The sequence below is a fragment of the Drosophila novamexicana genome, unplaced genomic scaffold, assembly GCF_003285875.2.
Source record: "Drosophila novamexicana strain 15010-1031.04,08,12 unplaced genomic scaffold, DnovRS2.1 tig00000108-arrow-pilon, whole genome shotgun sequence".
Classification (NCBI taxonomy): domain Eukaryota; kingdom Metazoa; phylum Arthropoda; class Insecta; order Diptera; family Drosophilidae; genus Drosophila; species Drosophila novamexicana.
In genome coordinates, this window is record NW_020824772.1 from 5,704,163 (window position 1) to 5,720,759 (window position 16,597).

The following is a 16,597-nucleotide window of genomic DNA, read 5'->3' on the forward strand; positions in this document are numbered from 1 at the left end:
AGTGCGAATTATTTGTATTGAATTACTCATAACTAACACACCGGCATTAATAACTGAATCCAGACGAACTACGAACGTTGTACACCTGTGGGCAAAGTGCGTTTTAACAAGTTAATCAATAGAGTAAGTTAGGTGAGTTTCTCGTAATTTCGATGTTCGCTGAACAAATCAAACAGTAGTTCAAAGTTCTTACTCTCAGCAACATCGAGCGCATAATTCTGATAACGAATTATTCCTGTTAACGGGCACATACCAGACTTGTGACGTCTACACTGACCTTGAACGCAGAATGGAAACTGAACGCTTGGACGTGATAATATTTGGAGCCACAGGCTTCACTGGCAAATACACGGTCTACGAGGCGGTGTCCGTGCTCAAGGATCTGCGATGGGGCATAGCCGGACGCAATCGCGAGAAACTGCAGGCGGTGCTCAAGGAGATGGGCGCTAAGGCCAAAAAGGACTTGTCGCAGACGCCCATTATTATTGCCGATGTCAACGATGAGGACTCGTTGCTAAACATGGCCAAAGCCTGTCGCATCGTCGTCAATACCACAGGCCCATATCGATTCTACGGCGAAAATGTGGTCCGTGCTTGCATCAACGCCGGCACCCATCACGTGGACGTCAGTGGTGAGCCCCAGTACATGGAAACGATGCAACTGAAATACAATGAGCTGGCCAAAGAGCGCGGCGTGTATGTGATCAGTGCTTGCGGCTTCGATTCCATACCTGCCGATATGGGCATCGTTTTTGTGGAGAAGAATTTCGATGGTGTCGTCAATTCTGTGGAGACCTTTTTGGTAAATGGTGTAAAAGACGCGGATGCTTCCTATGGCAAAGCTGGTCTCAATACAGGCACCTGGGAGAGCGCTGTTTATGGGCTGGCGCACTCGGACGAGCTGCGTGGCATTCGACAGAAATTGTACCCGGAGCGTCTGCCAAAGTTCTTTCCCATACTGAAGCATCGCCCGTTGATGTTCCGTTCCTCGGAGGTAAACAAAGTTTGCCTGCCTTTTCCGGGCTCCGATCGTTCGGTGGTCATGCGGTCCCAGCGCTTTCTGTACGAACACGACAAGAAACGACCGGTACAAATGCATGCCTACATTGGTTTCCCCTCATGGATTTCAGCCATTGTCGTTGCTCTCTTCGCGACCTTCTTTGGCCTAATGGCCAAATTTCAGTTCGGGCGCAGTTTGTTACTCAAGTATCCTGGCTTCTTTTCTGCCGGCTTCGTATCGCGCGATGGACCCAGTGAAGCACGCATGGAACGTACCTACTTTAAAATGACCATGAAGGCGACTGGTTGGCCCAGTTCGCAGCGTCTAGCCGAGGGCACGGATCAGTACAAGGATCCCCCAACCAAAACCCTCATGGTTAGGGTTTCGGGTCCGAATCCTGGCTACGGTTCCACATGTGTTGCCCTACTTTCCACAGCGGTTACCATTCTGCGAGAGAGCAACAAAATGCCGGACACTGGGGGTGTACTCCCACCCGGCGCCGCATTCTCCAAAACCAGCCTTATTAGCGAGCTGGAAAAGCATGAGCATGGCATGAAATTTGAAATTTTGGCCAACAAATGAATGTCGTCAGTTAATAGAATAGCTTCAGGTGTAGTTGTAACTTACAATTGTTGTATTCGCAAATAAAAATTACTAATCGGTGGCTTGTTTAAAAAAATATATCAAATTTACCTGTTTGCAATCGCATTAGAAATTCTATCTCGGGAGCCAAATATCTTGCAAATCAAAATTACAATCGATTTCGCATATCGATAGTATCGATTGTTGGCTGCCCAAATGCATTGCGATTCGACAGGCTGGCAACGCTGTTATGGTCGCTGTTTTTGTTTACCTGTTCGTGTGCTGAGTTCGACATCTTATTACCATTTTGGCCGTCAACATAAAAACTATAATTAAATAATGAGCGCCGAAATATCTGGCTTTCGGCGTTTTCTACACTGGGGTCCAATAACCGCGCTGAGTAAGTAAAGCCGAACGCTTCAAATCCAATGCATCTGAAGCATACGCCCAAAGAAGTCTTAATCATAGTTAATCCCATTCTGCATATCTAAGTCTAATAAGAACGGACCAGTCGCTGACATTTGCAAATTATTAAGTGCACACACAAAGTGAATGAACTGCAGCAAAAGGGAACCAGCAATTGGCAAATAACAAGTGTGCCACGTTAAGTGCCATCCCCCACCCACTCACGCTCAAGAATTGTTGTGTTTTGTCTGCAACGTAATAATGTTTTTCATATTCCGAGGCGGTCAACGCCGACGCTGGCGCCATTGAGGCCGCCCCCCATCGTCACTTGGATGGACGCATTCTTAAGGAGTGGCTCGTCATTTAATTCCCGTAAAATGCTGCGCTAATTGCATTTTAGTTGCTGCTTGAATAAATTATACCGATACTACTTAAGTACCGCGAATTAAACGTGGTCCGGACGAAAATTGCGTGCAATTTGACTATTCAGGCCCATCTGGGCAGACGGTAATATGACCATAAAGCATCCGGTTCGTGTTGTGGCAACTGAAAAGGCAACCTTGATATTGAACTGCGATATTATTGTACATAGCTTAATTACTGAATTTGGCGCCGCTTGTTGCTGCCCCCCGCCCCCGTAGGAGGAGGGTTGGACAACGATGGCTATGCCTCTGCTGGGCTCGGCTTGCCTGCGTTAACCAAGTCAGTTAAAATACAATTGCCACCCTTGTGTTAACGCTTAATCAAGACGCGACATAAAAAAATATACAAATAAATGTATTTCATTTCCGTGGCACGCAAAGAACCCTCCAAACAGTAACCCAACACCACTTGACGGACAATCGCCGTACATATTGATGTTTACAAATATATATATGCATACTGTGGTAATATGCAACTACAAATCTCTTGTTACCCGTGGAATGTTTAGCCATGCGTACGATTTATAATAATGTTCATCTCTCTACCCATTTCAGGCATCATTAAATGCATAACGCTGACGACGCTTTACATGAACTCGATGTGGTGGCCACCGAACGAATCGTTTGCTGCTTTCGCACATCAGGCACTGTTCCTGCTGCTCTCCACGTTGGCCACTTTCAATTACATCATGGCCACGGTGACAGGTCCGGGCCTGCTGCCAAAACAATGGCAGCCAAAGGTAAAGCATTACAAACGTTGCCCAGCCCCAAGATCCCCGACTAAGCCCAAGCTCGCACCATTAGGCAACTAAACCAACACGAAAAGAAAAATACTATAAAACATTTTGTCGTGACATTGGCATGCATGGAAAATGTTTGTCAACTGGGGTCGGTCGGGCTTGTGCTCCCTGGTGGGTCACGATACCAACGTAGGGGCGTGCCAGGAGCAGGAGCAGCTTTTTCAATATGAATATATACGTATATACAAGTTATATGCATAGTATAGTTTTAATGGCAGGTTAGGCCTTCTTTGGGCCAGTCATCTGATTTGAAATTAATATGCTGGGCTGCAACAAACGGAAATGCTTAATTTAGTTAGTTTACTATAATATATCACAGTAATTTCCACAGGCTTGTGCTTAGGGAGTGTGAGAATTCTAGAGCTAAACTATTAGTACAAGTTATAGGCGTAGAGCCCAAAAAATATGGGCTGTTCAGTTTTAGGCTCTTACCAAGGCTCCGCCTGTAGGTTTGGTTCTTTAATCTGGTTTCCATTTCAACGAACCAAGCTTCTGGCTCGTCACATTCTAATCAATTTTTAAATGAAAGAATTGAGTGAAAAAATGTTTAATCATTTATTAAAAAAATTGTTTTTTCTAGAAAGTCGGCTTCCAATATTATTTTATCTAAAGAATCAGCAGCATTTTATTCTATATTCCTTCAGTTTTTTTACTTAATCTTGTAGTCATGTTTGCGAATTTTCTGCCACTTCCTGTTGATTTCTGGAAGTAAAATACGACACGCACCCAACTCTGCTATATATATATATATCTGTATACTTGATCCTAAGAGCCTTCACAATTGCTTGCTTTCGTAAGCATGGTAAGGATCCCTGTTGACATGCTCTCACCTGGTCGCCCATTTTTATGCCGCGTCACTTCTGGATCGGAAATTATTGTTTAGCACAACAAAAAAGCCTTGCCAGCCACTTGTTTGCATGTCCTGAGACAGCCAATCTGTGGGGGGCAAATGCAACCGGGCAGCTCATTCATGCATACGAATGCATATGAATGTCCGTGCACGACTTTGGGCCTACAAATGGGTCAGCAAAGTTGACGGCATCGCGTGCTCGACCCTTTATCGCCAGCTGGCGCGTAATGCAGCAATTAGACGCTGCAATTTAACTCAGAAGTGGACGATAAGCTGAAGCACAGCAGGCGGCTAGACAAATCTGCTGACTGTTGACTGCTGGGGCGGTGGCAATTTTTCGACACCAATCAATTGGGGCCCGTTGCGCCCAACCCCCTAATAACTTATGGCCAAAAGGCTGTCACGCGAACGTAAACGCAGCTACTACGGAGCCGTGCTCGTAATGCAATTACCCAAAATTTGCATAAATGTTTTGTGGGCCACACGCCAGACGCGACGCAATGGGCGCAGGTTAGCTGGTTGGTTGGGTCATTTAGTGAGCTGTGAGGAATACTACATTATAAAACTTACTTATCACGCATATTTTATATTTTAATTTGACAAGGACCCCAAGGACACGGAGTGGCTGCAGTACTGCAAGCAGTGTGAGGGCTACAAGGCGCCGCGTTCGCATCACTGTCGCAAATGTAGGTGAACCACATGAATAACTATGCCAGCCTTTAATCATACTAAACAATTGCAATTTCTTGCAGGCAATCGCTGTGTTAAAAAAATGGACCATCACTGCCCATGGATCAACCATTGTGTTGGTTGGGCCAACCACGCCTATTTCTGCTACTTTCTGCTCTTCTCTATACTGGGCAGTCTGCATGGTTCCGTGGTTCTTAGTTGTTCCTTTTATCGCGGCATTCACCGCTATTACTACCTGACCCACGGAATGGCCTATTTGGCCAGCGTACAGTTTACTATCGGCAGCATTGTCATGTGCATACTGGGCATGGGCCTGGCCATTGGCGTTGTGATTGGACTGGGCATGCTGCTCTTTATACAGTTGAAGACAATCATCATTAATCAGACGGGCATTGAGCTCTGGATTGTAGAGAAGGCGATCTATCGCCGATACAAAGCCGACGCTTATGAGCCATTTGTCTATCCATACGATTTGGGGTGGCGGCTTAATCTGCGCCAGGTGTTCAACGACGAGTGTCAAAAACGCGGTGATGGCATCGAATGGCCTGTGGTCCAGGGCTGTGATCAATACACGTTGACCGTAAGTGCACTATCAGTTCGCGAAAAACATTTCCAACTAAAAAACTTCTCTCACAGCGCGAGCAGCTGGCCCAAAAGCAGGAGAAACGTGCCCGAACCCGCGTCTACAAGTGTATAAGCCCTGTATCAGGTCGATGGATGCCCATCTTCTCACAGGGTTGGCGCATCTGCATCAATGCACCCTGCACAGACGAGCCACGCATTCGCCTACAGCCCGACGACATCATCAAGGTGACGCGCTTTCGCCGGCACTGGCTGTTTGGTGAGCGTGTGCCCAGCGAGCTGGAGCACACAGCTGTCTCGCAGCAGAGGCGTCAGCGTAAAGGTCCCATACGTGGCTGGTTTCCACGTCGCAGTGTCGTTGCCATTACCGAAATGCCGGATTCCGATAGCAGCGATGATGTTAAGCCCGTTAAAACCTCGACTAGCAATGGACACGGTCATGGAAAGCAACAGCAACGCAATGGACTTAGCAAAAAGTACATGTAGACCCAAATGGGAGCATACCGAGACAATTTTAATTACAATATGCAATGCGTTCAACTGCAAATCGGCTTGTAAATAGTGATAGAAACTCTTTAATGGCTCGATTTCATCAGGTTTTATGAGCACGCAGGTTAGATTGTTAGCTGGAAGCCAATATATAAATGATGACGTCTCGAATGATTGAGAAGAATAGTATGAGCAATGCGAAGGAAAAGAACTTTGTGGATTGCAATCTGGTGACACGTTGCAAATTAGAAGTTATTTTCGATTTTTATGCAATCTATTTTTCCTTTTAAAAAATATTATTACTTCTGCCTTTGTAAAAATTACTTCATATGTTTTTTTTTGGACAAACTAAAACAGTTTTCGTTTTCATATTATAATTTAACGTAAGATTTAAATTATATGATTTTTTATACAAATAAAAGTGAGCCTATGTTAAGCATCAAAATATCCATTGCTAGATATTTGATTTGCTCTCTTTGCATTTTGTTGCTTTTAATTAAGCGGAACAAATTTAATATTTTGCGCGGCATATAATAAAAAGAGTTAATTATGATAATGATAATAAATACCTGACCAAAAGTTTTTAGTAAACTAAACTTTAAGCAATGCTGGTCCGTTGGTTAAATACCTCAAACTAAAATAATATAAATATTAGCAGCAACACATTGCTGATAAAAGACACAAAAAATGTTCTGTTTGGGTCGAGCTGAAGCTTTGCCCGAAAATAGCCAGTTGGCATTGGAGCAATTTCCTAGCTGCTCATTTAACTAATTTAAGGCACAAGACCTAAAATATTGCTTTATGCTTGTTATACACGCGCACTTTTGCTGTAAATTACAAAAATTAATATACGCCTTGCACTTGTTTTTTTTTTTAATAGCAGTAAAAGAGTAAATTACTTTAGATTTTTACTCGTATATAGTAGTTTATGTATAATAATATATATATTTTATATTTATATATGTATTACATATAGTATAGGTATACGAAATTATATTATAGTATACCACGTAAATGTGGACATTATTTAACAATTTATTTGGAAGCCATTGTTGCCTCGATTTCCTCCACAGTGCGTGGTACAATTGCAAAGTTCTCGGTACCGGTCTCGGTGATCAGCACGTCATCCTCAATGCGTACACCGCCAAAGTTGCGAAAACGTTCAAACATCTCCACATTGATGTATTTGCGAATTTGCGGATCAGCGAGCGCCTTGTCCATAAGTTGTTTTATGAAATAACAGCCGGGCTCTATGGTTACATACATGCCCGCTTTGAGGATGCGAGCAAAGCGCAACTTGCTTAGCCAGGGCTCGCTGGGACGGCGAGGCTCAGCGGGCAGGTAGCCACCCACGTCGTGGACATCCAGGCCAATCAGGTGACCCAGGCCGTGTGGCTGAAACACTCCGGAGAGGCCAGCCTCAAGCATTTCATCAACATCGCCGTTAAGCATGCCACCAGCCTTGAGGCGCTCCAGGAGCACCCTACCGGACAGTTTGTGCATATCCACCCAGGAGACGCCGTCACGCGCCGTCTCCATGACAGCATTGCGTGCGGCCAGCACCGCATTGTAAATGAATTTTTGATCCTCTGTAAATTTGCCGTTTGCCGGAAAGCTGCAGGTGATGTCAGCTGCATATCCACAATAGTTGGCGCCCATATCGAAGAGACACATTTCGCCGTTTTGAATGGGTCGATTGTTGGGTGCACCAGCGTGTCCATAATGCAATATGGCCGAATTGGTGCCACTGCCGCAGATGCAGGTGTATGACGCGTGCCGGCAGCCGCCCACGGCATAGGCATGATGCAAGAACACAGATTCGCCTTCGTATTCCATACGCCCAGGGCGAATGAACTGCATAACTTTAATGTGCGCATCGGAAGACACCTTGGCCACATACCGCAAGACCTCGATCTCCTCCTTGGACTTGATAACGCGACATTCCGAAAGTATGGGATAGAGCAGATCACAGTTTGTCACATATTTCTCTTTGCCTGCAAACTCCGGCGGTTGCATTGTGAGGCCGCTATCGCTGTTTGTGCCACTTAACGTTAGTATAAGCTTGGGTGCGGTCTTTTCCAGATAGGCTTCGAGTTCATCGACATAGTAGACCTCGTCTACCTCGTACATGGCCTTGAACTCCTCTGGCTTCAGCAAAGCACCCATCCATGTCTCATACTCCTCGGGCAAACGGGGCACAAACAAAACGGAAGTTGGTTGAGCCGTCTTTACATCAATGCTAAGTATGCCGTAGCAACCGGGTTCCTTGGCGCCAAACATGTACTGAAAGTAGGACTCCTGCCGGAACACATAGTCAACGTCAGTATTGTACAGGCTCTGATCCTTGCCACCCTCTAGAAGAATGAGCAGCTGACCAGAGCCTAACTTTAGGCTATCCAGTGAATTGTCTAGAAGTGCCTTGCAGACTTTATTCCTATTGTTTTTGAATAATGTCATCGGCACCGCGTGACAGGATCCCATTTGAAAGCAAGCCATTTTTGCCTAGCGTTACGATTATGAATGCCGGGGAGCAACTGGTGTGTTTTCGCCCTGATTAGCTTGTCAATATCTACATGAACCACTTGTGAGCTGCAATAAATAAGCGTTTATTATCGCTGCTTTATTGGTTTTTGTTGATTCTTTTTTTATTGTTCTGCGTGTAGAAATCTCCACAACTGGACTGCGGGAAAGCTTTTTGTAGAATCTTGGAGCGAAATGCACTAACAATATCTGTTTACGTGATTTGGCTTTCTTTACTTGACCTGTTAACTTAACATTTTGCTAATATGTTATTTTCAGTGGGCGGCTATGTTGTGTAGAAAATCCGCAGGTACTAGCTTGTAGTGTATCGTATATATTGTAATACTTAACAAATTATGGGATTTTCCAAAAAAAAAATGTCTAGCTATCGGCTAGTTAGGGAGTATAGGGTTCAATTAAGCAAAAAATTTAAAATTCTACAGCTGCTTTGTGAATAACAGTGCAGGGCTTGTTAACAGTGACACTTATATAGCAAATATCGATATTTTAGCAGTAGAGTCTCATAGCTGTGATGCCTTTTCTTGGTCGCGTATTGGCTAAATTGATATTCCAAACCAACAGAACACAAGTTCTTTGGTGTGTTATTGGCTAAAACGCTCAGAGAGGAATGCATTCAGCGTATATATTGTTAATAGTATAAAAAACATTCAATTTTAATAATTTTTTTATTACAAACGGTCCCTTTTAATTTGATTCATTATTGTTTTTAAGTAATCAAAAACGCACACAATAAGAAACAAGTAGCAAAAAGCGCGGGGAACTGAAACTAGTTCACGTTCACGCTATGATACAATGTGCACATCTCTCTTGGCTGTAGCTGGTCACACTACATTCTTTCGTCGAAGTAAAATTTTTTTGCAAATTCTATTTTCATATTTTTGAATAAAGCATTTTTTAAAGTGCAATAGAGCGATTTTTATTGTTGGAGTGAAACAGACAAATTCACTGCAGTTCAACTCTATTTTTAGATATACAGAGCTGAATTGCTCTTAGCAAATAGTCCTACAGCTGCGTCACAAGTTCCAATGTCGGCGTCACAACGCGGCCGCGGCATGAGCAAACAAATTAATATCAACGCTCACAAGTAGAAATAGAGCACGCAAAACGAGTGGAAAAACGGATCTGATCTGGACTGAATGTACAGTAGCTGATCCATGAAGCATTGCTGTCATGTCTAGTTCTGTATTTAGCGAGCCGCCCAGTGCCCGGCCAAATGGAGCCGATGGAGATTCCAACCTGGTCGTGGTATACACCAAAAATGGCATCTCATTTGACGAGCGTGCCATTGAGAATATTATGGGTAAGACAGTTTATCTCTGCTCTCGTACATGTACATACATATATCAAATAATATAATTTTAGAGGAAAAATCAATTGCGAGTATTAGTGTTGTGCGGCTTACATCGCCCACGCCAAGCATGGTCGATCAAGAGGAAACCGAACGTCTGGAAGAGCTGGAGCGTTTTCTAGAAGCGGCAACTGATCGGGAAGAATCGGATACAGATAATGATAGCCAAAGCGGCAATGATGAGCTGATAAGTGAAAAGGATCATGTTACCGGCGATGACAATGACAACACCGGCTGCGAAAATAATGGTGACTCGACGGAAACCGAAGCCGAGGTACCTAAGGTTAAAAAGCGCCCCGGTCGCAAGCCCAAAGCTCCCAAAAAGCAGAAAAAACGTCGAAAACCTAAAGAACGCCCACAAATTGTGGGGCTCAGTGTCGAACAGTTCTACGCGGAAAGTTCTGCCGATTTGGTGGTGAAAAATGCTCTGAGTATGTTGTTTAACATAGAACTATTAGCTAAACTAATGTATATTTATAAAAATTGCAGAGTTGGCTGGTTTATCTATATTCAAGCGCACGCCGGAAACAGATGCTTTGTTAGAGATTATTCGAAACGATCACAATTACACTCCATTCACGTCGCCCGAACAAATGAAAGCACAGAAGACAGCAGAAAGAATGGCTTTGGAACGTCAAACAGTCCAAGGACGCAAATTCATCGTTCACACCCAATCCAATGTGAAAATGTTGAGCGCTAAAAAGCGATTCCAAGTGGTGCCTATTAAGCAGGTACATACCACAACGCAGCAACCACTCAGGCAACAACAGTTACCTCCAAAGCCACCACAGCAGCAGCAGAGACAACCGCAGCAGCTTCTCAAGCAACCACCGCAGCTGCACAGGCAGCAGGTACACAACCAGCTGCAGCAGCCGCCAGCATCCAAACAGCAGCAGATAATTTTACCGGGGCCACGGTCAGTTCGTAGTACTGTCAAAGTGATAAGTCCTGCGGAGGACTACGTAGAGGATGACGAAGATGCAAACAGCTCGGCAACTGCGGACGAGGAGAATGCCGATACCGAGGAACATAGCGAGCCCAGTGACGCTTCCCGTGAAACTGACAACGATCGAGACAGTGATATTGATTTCAAAATGAACAACAGCCGTAGCGCGAACAAACGTAGGCGTATTAAGAAGTTTTCCAGGCGATCCCATTCGCAGTCTGCGCGTGGACAAACAGTGCCTACACCAAAGGTGCAACAACAACAACAACCAGCACAAAGTTCACTTCCACATTTCAAGCGACGCAAGGAACAGACGGATGGCAATTTGTCTGCTCCAGCAATTGGTCAGATTGTTCAGCTTAATACAAAAGCGCCACCATCAGTAATTGCCTTGGGTCGTAACATATTGAGCACATCATTTCTTAAAATGCGCCCAACCCACAAATCCCTGCCCCCAGCTACTGCATTACCGAACGAGGCAAACAGAATGTCCGCCTCCGCGGTCGCCGCCAAGATGCGGAGAGCACCATTTGTGCAAGTGGGTCGTGTGGTGAATGTGCCACCGGGCGGGTTCGTGACGCCTCCGCAAGAGGTTAAAGAGATTATTATAAATAAGAATCTGTCAAGCCCCAAAGGTGTATTCACCAATCTAAACAGTCTACTGGCTGAGAATAACAATACGGCGATGCTGACATCAACGCCGGACAACAGCAAACAGAACCCTTTAAATACGCCCAGCACTCCCAAGTCGAGTATGAATCCGCTGCCAACGCCGGCACCGGTATCTTCATCTTCTAAGGGCTTTATGCCCATTGGCGTGGAGACGGCTTCCTCTCACAAGCTACCCGCACAGATTGTTATCGAAACGCATCAGAGCTCCTCGGAGCTGGCTGCCGAAAACGACAAACAACTTGATCTCATTGACTCTATTGTGCAGGATGAGCTGCTGAAGGCATCTTTGATCGAAAAACCGCCTGCTACAGCCGATGAGAACATACCCAAACTAGTTAAGATGCTAGAGAGCACTGCCGCGTGTCTGGATCAAGTACCCGAACCAACAATGAATGCGCTCAATATCCCACAACAACAGAGTTTCGATGGTAATCTGGTAGCCACTGCAGTTGTGGATAACATTGATATAGCCAGTGCACGTTTGCTGGAAACTCCAGACGAGGATGAAATCACCGCGGACTTCCTTCAACATGTTGTGGGCCTCATAGAGGAGGACAAACAATTTGAAGCCGAGGTGGTCAAACAGGTGCTGGCCAGCACTGAAACGGGTGCTCTAGATGCAATTGCAAATGTTGTGGCGCCTCCAATCTTCGATGTTGCCAGCCAGTTGCCAACAATTGCTCAGGTAAGTTTTTAATATCAACTACCAAAAATAATACTCTGATACATGCTTCTACGTAGCCGCTGCTCAATGATTTTCCCGCCAATGTTGTAACAAGTTCTTTGACCAATTTGCCCATGGCGTGCAGCACTCCCGCTCGCTCTACTGGAACGTTAACGTTGTCATCCCGCCCTGAGACGAAAATAGTGCGAGGCAATGGACGTGTCATTTATCTGCCACCCATCGAGGCGCCCACAACTCGCGCCAAGCGTCGAGCTCAGAACTTTCCCGTGACAGTTACAACAATGTCAGACATTAGTACCACGTCGCTTACAGAACCAACCCTGGATAGCAGCCACTTGACCAGCAGCAGCTTAGATAGTGACAGCTTTTCGTCACAAATAGGTGGAGTAGCTAGAAAACAGTTGCCCAGAGAATCCGCTGGGAGCGTCAGGCGGCCTAGAAGATCAAACAAGTCAAATATTAACAGTGAAGTTAATGATCCGGAAGCCTCGGAATCTCAAGAGGACGATGATGATCCCAATAAGTAAGCTTTCTGTTAAGTTCATTCCATGCGATACTAAAATTGCCCTCGTCTTAGGCTATGGTGTATCTGCCGTCAGCCACACAATAATCGATTTATGATATGCTGTGATCTATGCGAGGATTGGTACCATGGAACGTGTGTTAGTGTGACAAAGGCCATGGGCCTGGAAATGGAGCAAAAGGGCATTGACTGGAAGTGTCCCAAGTGCGTTAAAAAACAGGAGGAGAAGGTAGCTATTACAAATACTTTTAACACGATTTGTAGCGTAATCAATTTTTTAACTGATATGTGGAATGTTTTAACTTTACACAATAGTTTCATCTAGTTTTAATCACACCATTATATCTACCCGTACAGAGTCAACCACGCATCACGGACATGTTGTTACCCAAGCAAACTGTGGAGCCAGCCGAGTGCGTGCAACCAAATGAAACCAAAGCAGCTGTTGAGCTTCAGGAGCTTACGCCTAAGCGGTCTCCGCCCGTTTCCGGAGTATCGGTAACATCGCTACCCATAAGCACAAGTAGTCCGCTTGTGAAGCAACAAAAACGGCAGCTACTCAACAAGCCCCAGCCGAGAATGCATCAACAGCAACTGCATTTTATCAAGCTTGGCGGAAGCAGCTTCACATCCAATACGGATGTAACCTGCGTAGTATGCAAGCGTCCAGCGCGCGTCAATTCGGTTTATTGCAGTGACGAATGCATTCGCAAATATGCACAGACCGCAATTCAGGCACAGACCGTACCGAAGACGCCGGAGCCGACGCAGCAACCAGCTGCTCCGCAACCATCACTAGCAAACGCACTCGAAGCCAAAAAGAACAAAAAGAAGGATCTGTTTGAGGATGTGCTGCGCCAGGCCGATTCCATGTCAAAGGTTGAGCGGGTATGTGAACTGGTGTAATAAATATATTTGCCTGTTGCTATTGTAACTTTACTTTCCAGATCAATGTCTTTGAGCGCCGAAGCGGGCGTGCAATTACGGGTCACTTAGCGCCCAGTGCTCAGCAACTAAAGAAATGGCTGCAGGATAATCCCAGCTTTGAAGTAGTGCAGCCTGGCAGTCAGCAGGCGCAGGAAATTGAGGTATGCAAGTTGAAGATGTATATCATACATAATCTAATATAATCTTCTCCAGAAACGTCAAAACAAACGGCAGCTAGAGCACTCTAACCCAGAGATTATTACAGTAAAAACTTCTTTGTCGTTGCCCACACAAAAGACACCGGAAAGTCCGAATAGATCCTTACAGATGCTACCAGCTATGCCCAGCATGGCAAAAAAGGAGAAGCCTGCCGGCAAGGCGACAATCACGCCTAGTCGTTCACCCGAAAAGAGCAGCACGGAAAGACCTGTGAGTAATTCCCAGCCTGAACCCATACGTTTCAATGTGCGACGCACGCTTAAGGAGCAATTGCTGTCGCGCATTAAGGAGGCGCAGGCGGCAGAGTTACCAACAGAAAAGTCCGATTGGTTAACGGCGGCGGAGGTGGAGAACTTTGTGAAGCGAGTGGAGTCGGAAATGTATCATTCGTTTGGGCGGGATGTAAGCGCCAAGTACAAGTCTAAATATCGATCTCTTATGTTTAACATCAAGGACCGTAAAAATAAGACGTTGTTCGAGAAGATATGTGCCAAACAAGTAGAGCCCAAGCAACTGGTTAGAATGACACCGGCTGAGTTAGCTAGCCAAGAGCTGGCCAAGTGGCGTGAGGAGGAAAATCGACATCAGTTGGATATGATTAAAAAGTCCGAGCTGGATTTATTGTCTTGTGCACAAAACTACGTGGTAAAGACGCACAAAGGTGAGGAGGTAATCGAATCCAAGCTGGATGTAACACTGCCAGAGGAGGAGTCAGAATTGGAGGCGAACAAATCAAAGTTTGATAGTTACGACAGCAAAAAATCATCTCAATCTATTACGGACACCTCACCCGCCACAGAAGTTAACACTAAAGAGAAGTCCTCCAGGTCGCGGGAAAAGGAACGCAGCCGTGACCGTGACAGGGACAAGCGGCATAGGAGTCACAAGCATCATCATCACCAAAGTGGTAACAAAAGAAGCCGCAGCCGGTCAAGCAGCAGAGGCCGCAGTCAAGAAAAACGCAGCCACAAAAGGCACCATCACGAGAATGAGCTCGATAAAGAAAAAGAACAGCCAGCACGCGACAAGCAATTAAGTAAGGAACACGCCGAAAAAGTCCAATCCCCGCTGCACAAGAAACCAACTGACAAGAAAGCTGAACCCCCCTTGGTAGCTTTTAATTTGGTTGATCAAATTCTGGAGTCGGAGAAAACCGTGGAAGAGGCCGCTAATCTGACACAGCCCGCCAAACAAACATTAAAATCATTGCCTGTAGCCACAAAAACTACAGCCAAAATTGAAGTGCCAACGCCTGCTCTGGATAGATACGCTCGCTATGTACAGGGCCTGCCCAACCCGGCAATATGGACTGGCAATTTGAATATGGTGGATGTCACCAATTTTGATGTGGTCATTCATTCCGTACACGGGGATACAAATCAACTGGATAAACTGCTGCCCATCAATTTGGATGTTATTGGTCGCATAACGCGTGTGAATGTCTGGGAATATCTCAAAAAGATCAAAAAGAGTCCCACCAAGGAGATTGTTATTGTCAGTTTGTTTCCTGCCAACGTCTCAAACACTGTTAGATTTGACAGCTTCTTCGAATACCTTGACTCACGACAGCGTCTTGGTGTTTTGGGTGCCGACTCGGAAAATATTCGAGACTTTTATATATTCCCCTTGGGCACCCGTGATAAGTTGCCCACAGTACTACACACATTAGACAGTGTTCCCTTCTACGAGGACACGCAACGGCCAAACACGCTGCTCGGCATCATTGTGCGTTGCCTGAGCAAACGTTTGGTTAACTTGAGCCAGACGCTGCCCCTACCATTAACCACTGCCAGCAACAAAACTGCAAAGGTAGCATTAGCTTACATATCTGAAAGATGTTGACTATATTTTTTCCCGTTTTTTTTTCAGAGTTCAAGCAAAACACGCGTTAGAACAACGTTCACGCCTCCGAGCAGTCCGAAGCGCAAGCATAGCACGCACTCGACTAGCTCCAAGGATGACGAGTTCGATATTGACGCCATTATAAAAGCGCCTATTGCCAAGCTGCAAAAGTGTGAGTACTGTGTATATAAGCTAAAACCATTCGTCAGCTGCAATAAAAGATATTGTTCAATTCCAGCCAACGTTTCGGCGGAAGCGCTGGCTAGCATAGATGATCCGAATGCGCCATATTCGCCCGGAGGCAGTTCTGATGACAATGATGATTTGCCCACATCGGCTCCAGGCAATAAGAATGACCTGGAGCGCAAAGTAAATGAAATTAATAGGCAAATCGCTGCGCAACGCATGGAAATAGCCGGCCTCTTAAATGTGGAGCCATCTGTGAGTGCCCCGAGAACATTGCAATTAAGAATTGCCCTAAATAATCCTGTTACGATCCACAGATTCTAGATAAACCATCGTCATCATCCAAAATGCTAGCCAGTATATCAATACCGCCTAATCTGACGAAGATTTTGGCTAGCTTAAAGGAGAAGAGTGAGTCGCAAACTAGACCAAAGTCAAGCGATGATGAGGAGTACAATCCAGAAGATGCAATCACTTCAAACAGCTCATACGGCATGGGTAAGAGGGTGGATTATAAATTGATTTTAATTCGAACACAATCACTGACTCCTTAACAATTTTTCAGCTACTAAAAGTGCAGTGGGTGCGACAAAGGCTAAAAGTCGCTTGGCGCAGCTAAGTGAAGCAGAGCTTCTTAGTATGGTGCCGGATAATATGGTGGATCTAACGCCGACAAATTCTGCCACAAACGATGAGCCCCCACCGCCAGGTGTTTAGGCTAAGGCTAAGCGCAGTACGGTTATAATAATCATAATTTAGAATTTACGTGTGTACTTGACTAGCTTTGATCTACCTAATCTTAGTTTTGAATGGAATTCAATTTATAAATATCCTTTGATTTTCGCCTATCATTATGTACATTCACGTTCAACGAATTGAATACCATTT

General features: G+C 45.2%; 4 protein-coding genes across 5 annotated transcripts; 3 read left to right on the top strand and 1 right to left on the bottom strand.

The window, feature by feature from the left end:
• The first annotated feature begins 31 nt into the window (after positions 1–31).
• On the top strand, positions 32–1,681 carry LOC115772125 (saccharopine dehydrogenase-like oxidoreductase). 2 transcript variants are annotated; one of them, XM_030718102.1, is made up of 2 exons: positions 32–132; positions 200–1,681. In XM_030718102.1, exon 2 carries the CDS (start codon positions 290–292, stop codon positions 1,580–1,582), a length of 1,293 nt encoding a protein of 430 aa, XP_030573962.1. In that variant the 5' UTR covers positions 32–132; positions 200–289; the 3' UTR covers positions 1,583–1,681. The 2 variants fall into 2 exon arrangements, with proteins under 2 accessions (XP_030573962.1, XP_030573963.1); XM_030718103.1 differs by having other exon boundaries at positions 36–132; positions 187–1,681.
• A 157-nt stretch (positions 1,682–1,838) lies between these two features.
• LOC115771734 (palmitoyltransferase ZDHHC6) lies at positions 1,839–6,694 on the top strand. The gene is made up of 5 exons (XM_030717560.1): positions 1,839–1,982; positions 2,965–3,149; positions 4,664–4,745; positions 4,812–5,329; positions 5,386–6,694. The coding sequence occupies exons 1-5, from the start codon at positions 1,922–1,924 to the stop codon at positions 5,815–5,817; spliced, it is 1,278 nt and encodes a 425-aa protein (XP_030573420.1). The 5' UTR covers positions 1,839–1,921; the 3' UTR covers positions 5,818–6,694.
• Positions 6,695–6,790: 96 nt separating this feature from the next.
• On the bottom strand, positions 6,791–8,541 carry LOC115771733 (xaa-Pro dipeptidase). The gene has a single exon (XM_030717559.1). The coding sequence runs from the start codon at positions 8,314–8,316 to the stop codon at positions 6,856–6,858; it is 1,461 nt and encodes a 486-aa protein (XP_030573419.1). The 5' UTR covers positions 8,317–8,541; the 3' UTR covers positions 6,791–6,855.
• Positions 8,542–9,194: 653 nt separating this feature from the next.
• LOC115771738 (death-inducer obliterator 1) lies at positions 9,195–16,560 on the top strand. Its single transcript, XM_030717565.1, has 12 exons — positions 9,195–9,661; positions 9,724–10,140; positions 10,199–12,012; positions 12,069–12,535; positions 12,590–12,764; positions 12,893–13,423; positions 13,483–13,623; positions 13,676–15,490; positions 15,551–15,695; positions 15,762–15,964; positions 16,027–16,207; positions 16,275–16,560. The coding sequence occupies exons 1-12, from the start codon at positions 9,532–9,534 to the stop codon at positions 16,424–16,426; spliced, it is 6,171 nt and encodes a 2,056-aa protein (XP_030573425.1). The 5' UTR covers positions 9,195–9,531; the 3' UTR covers positions 16,427–16,560.
• Positions 16,561–16,597: the final 37 nt, after the last annotated feature.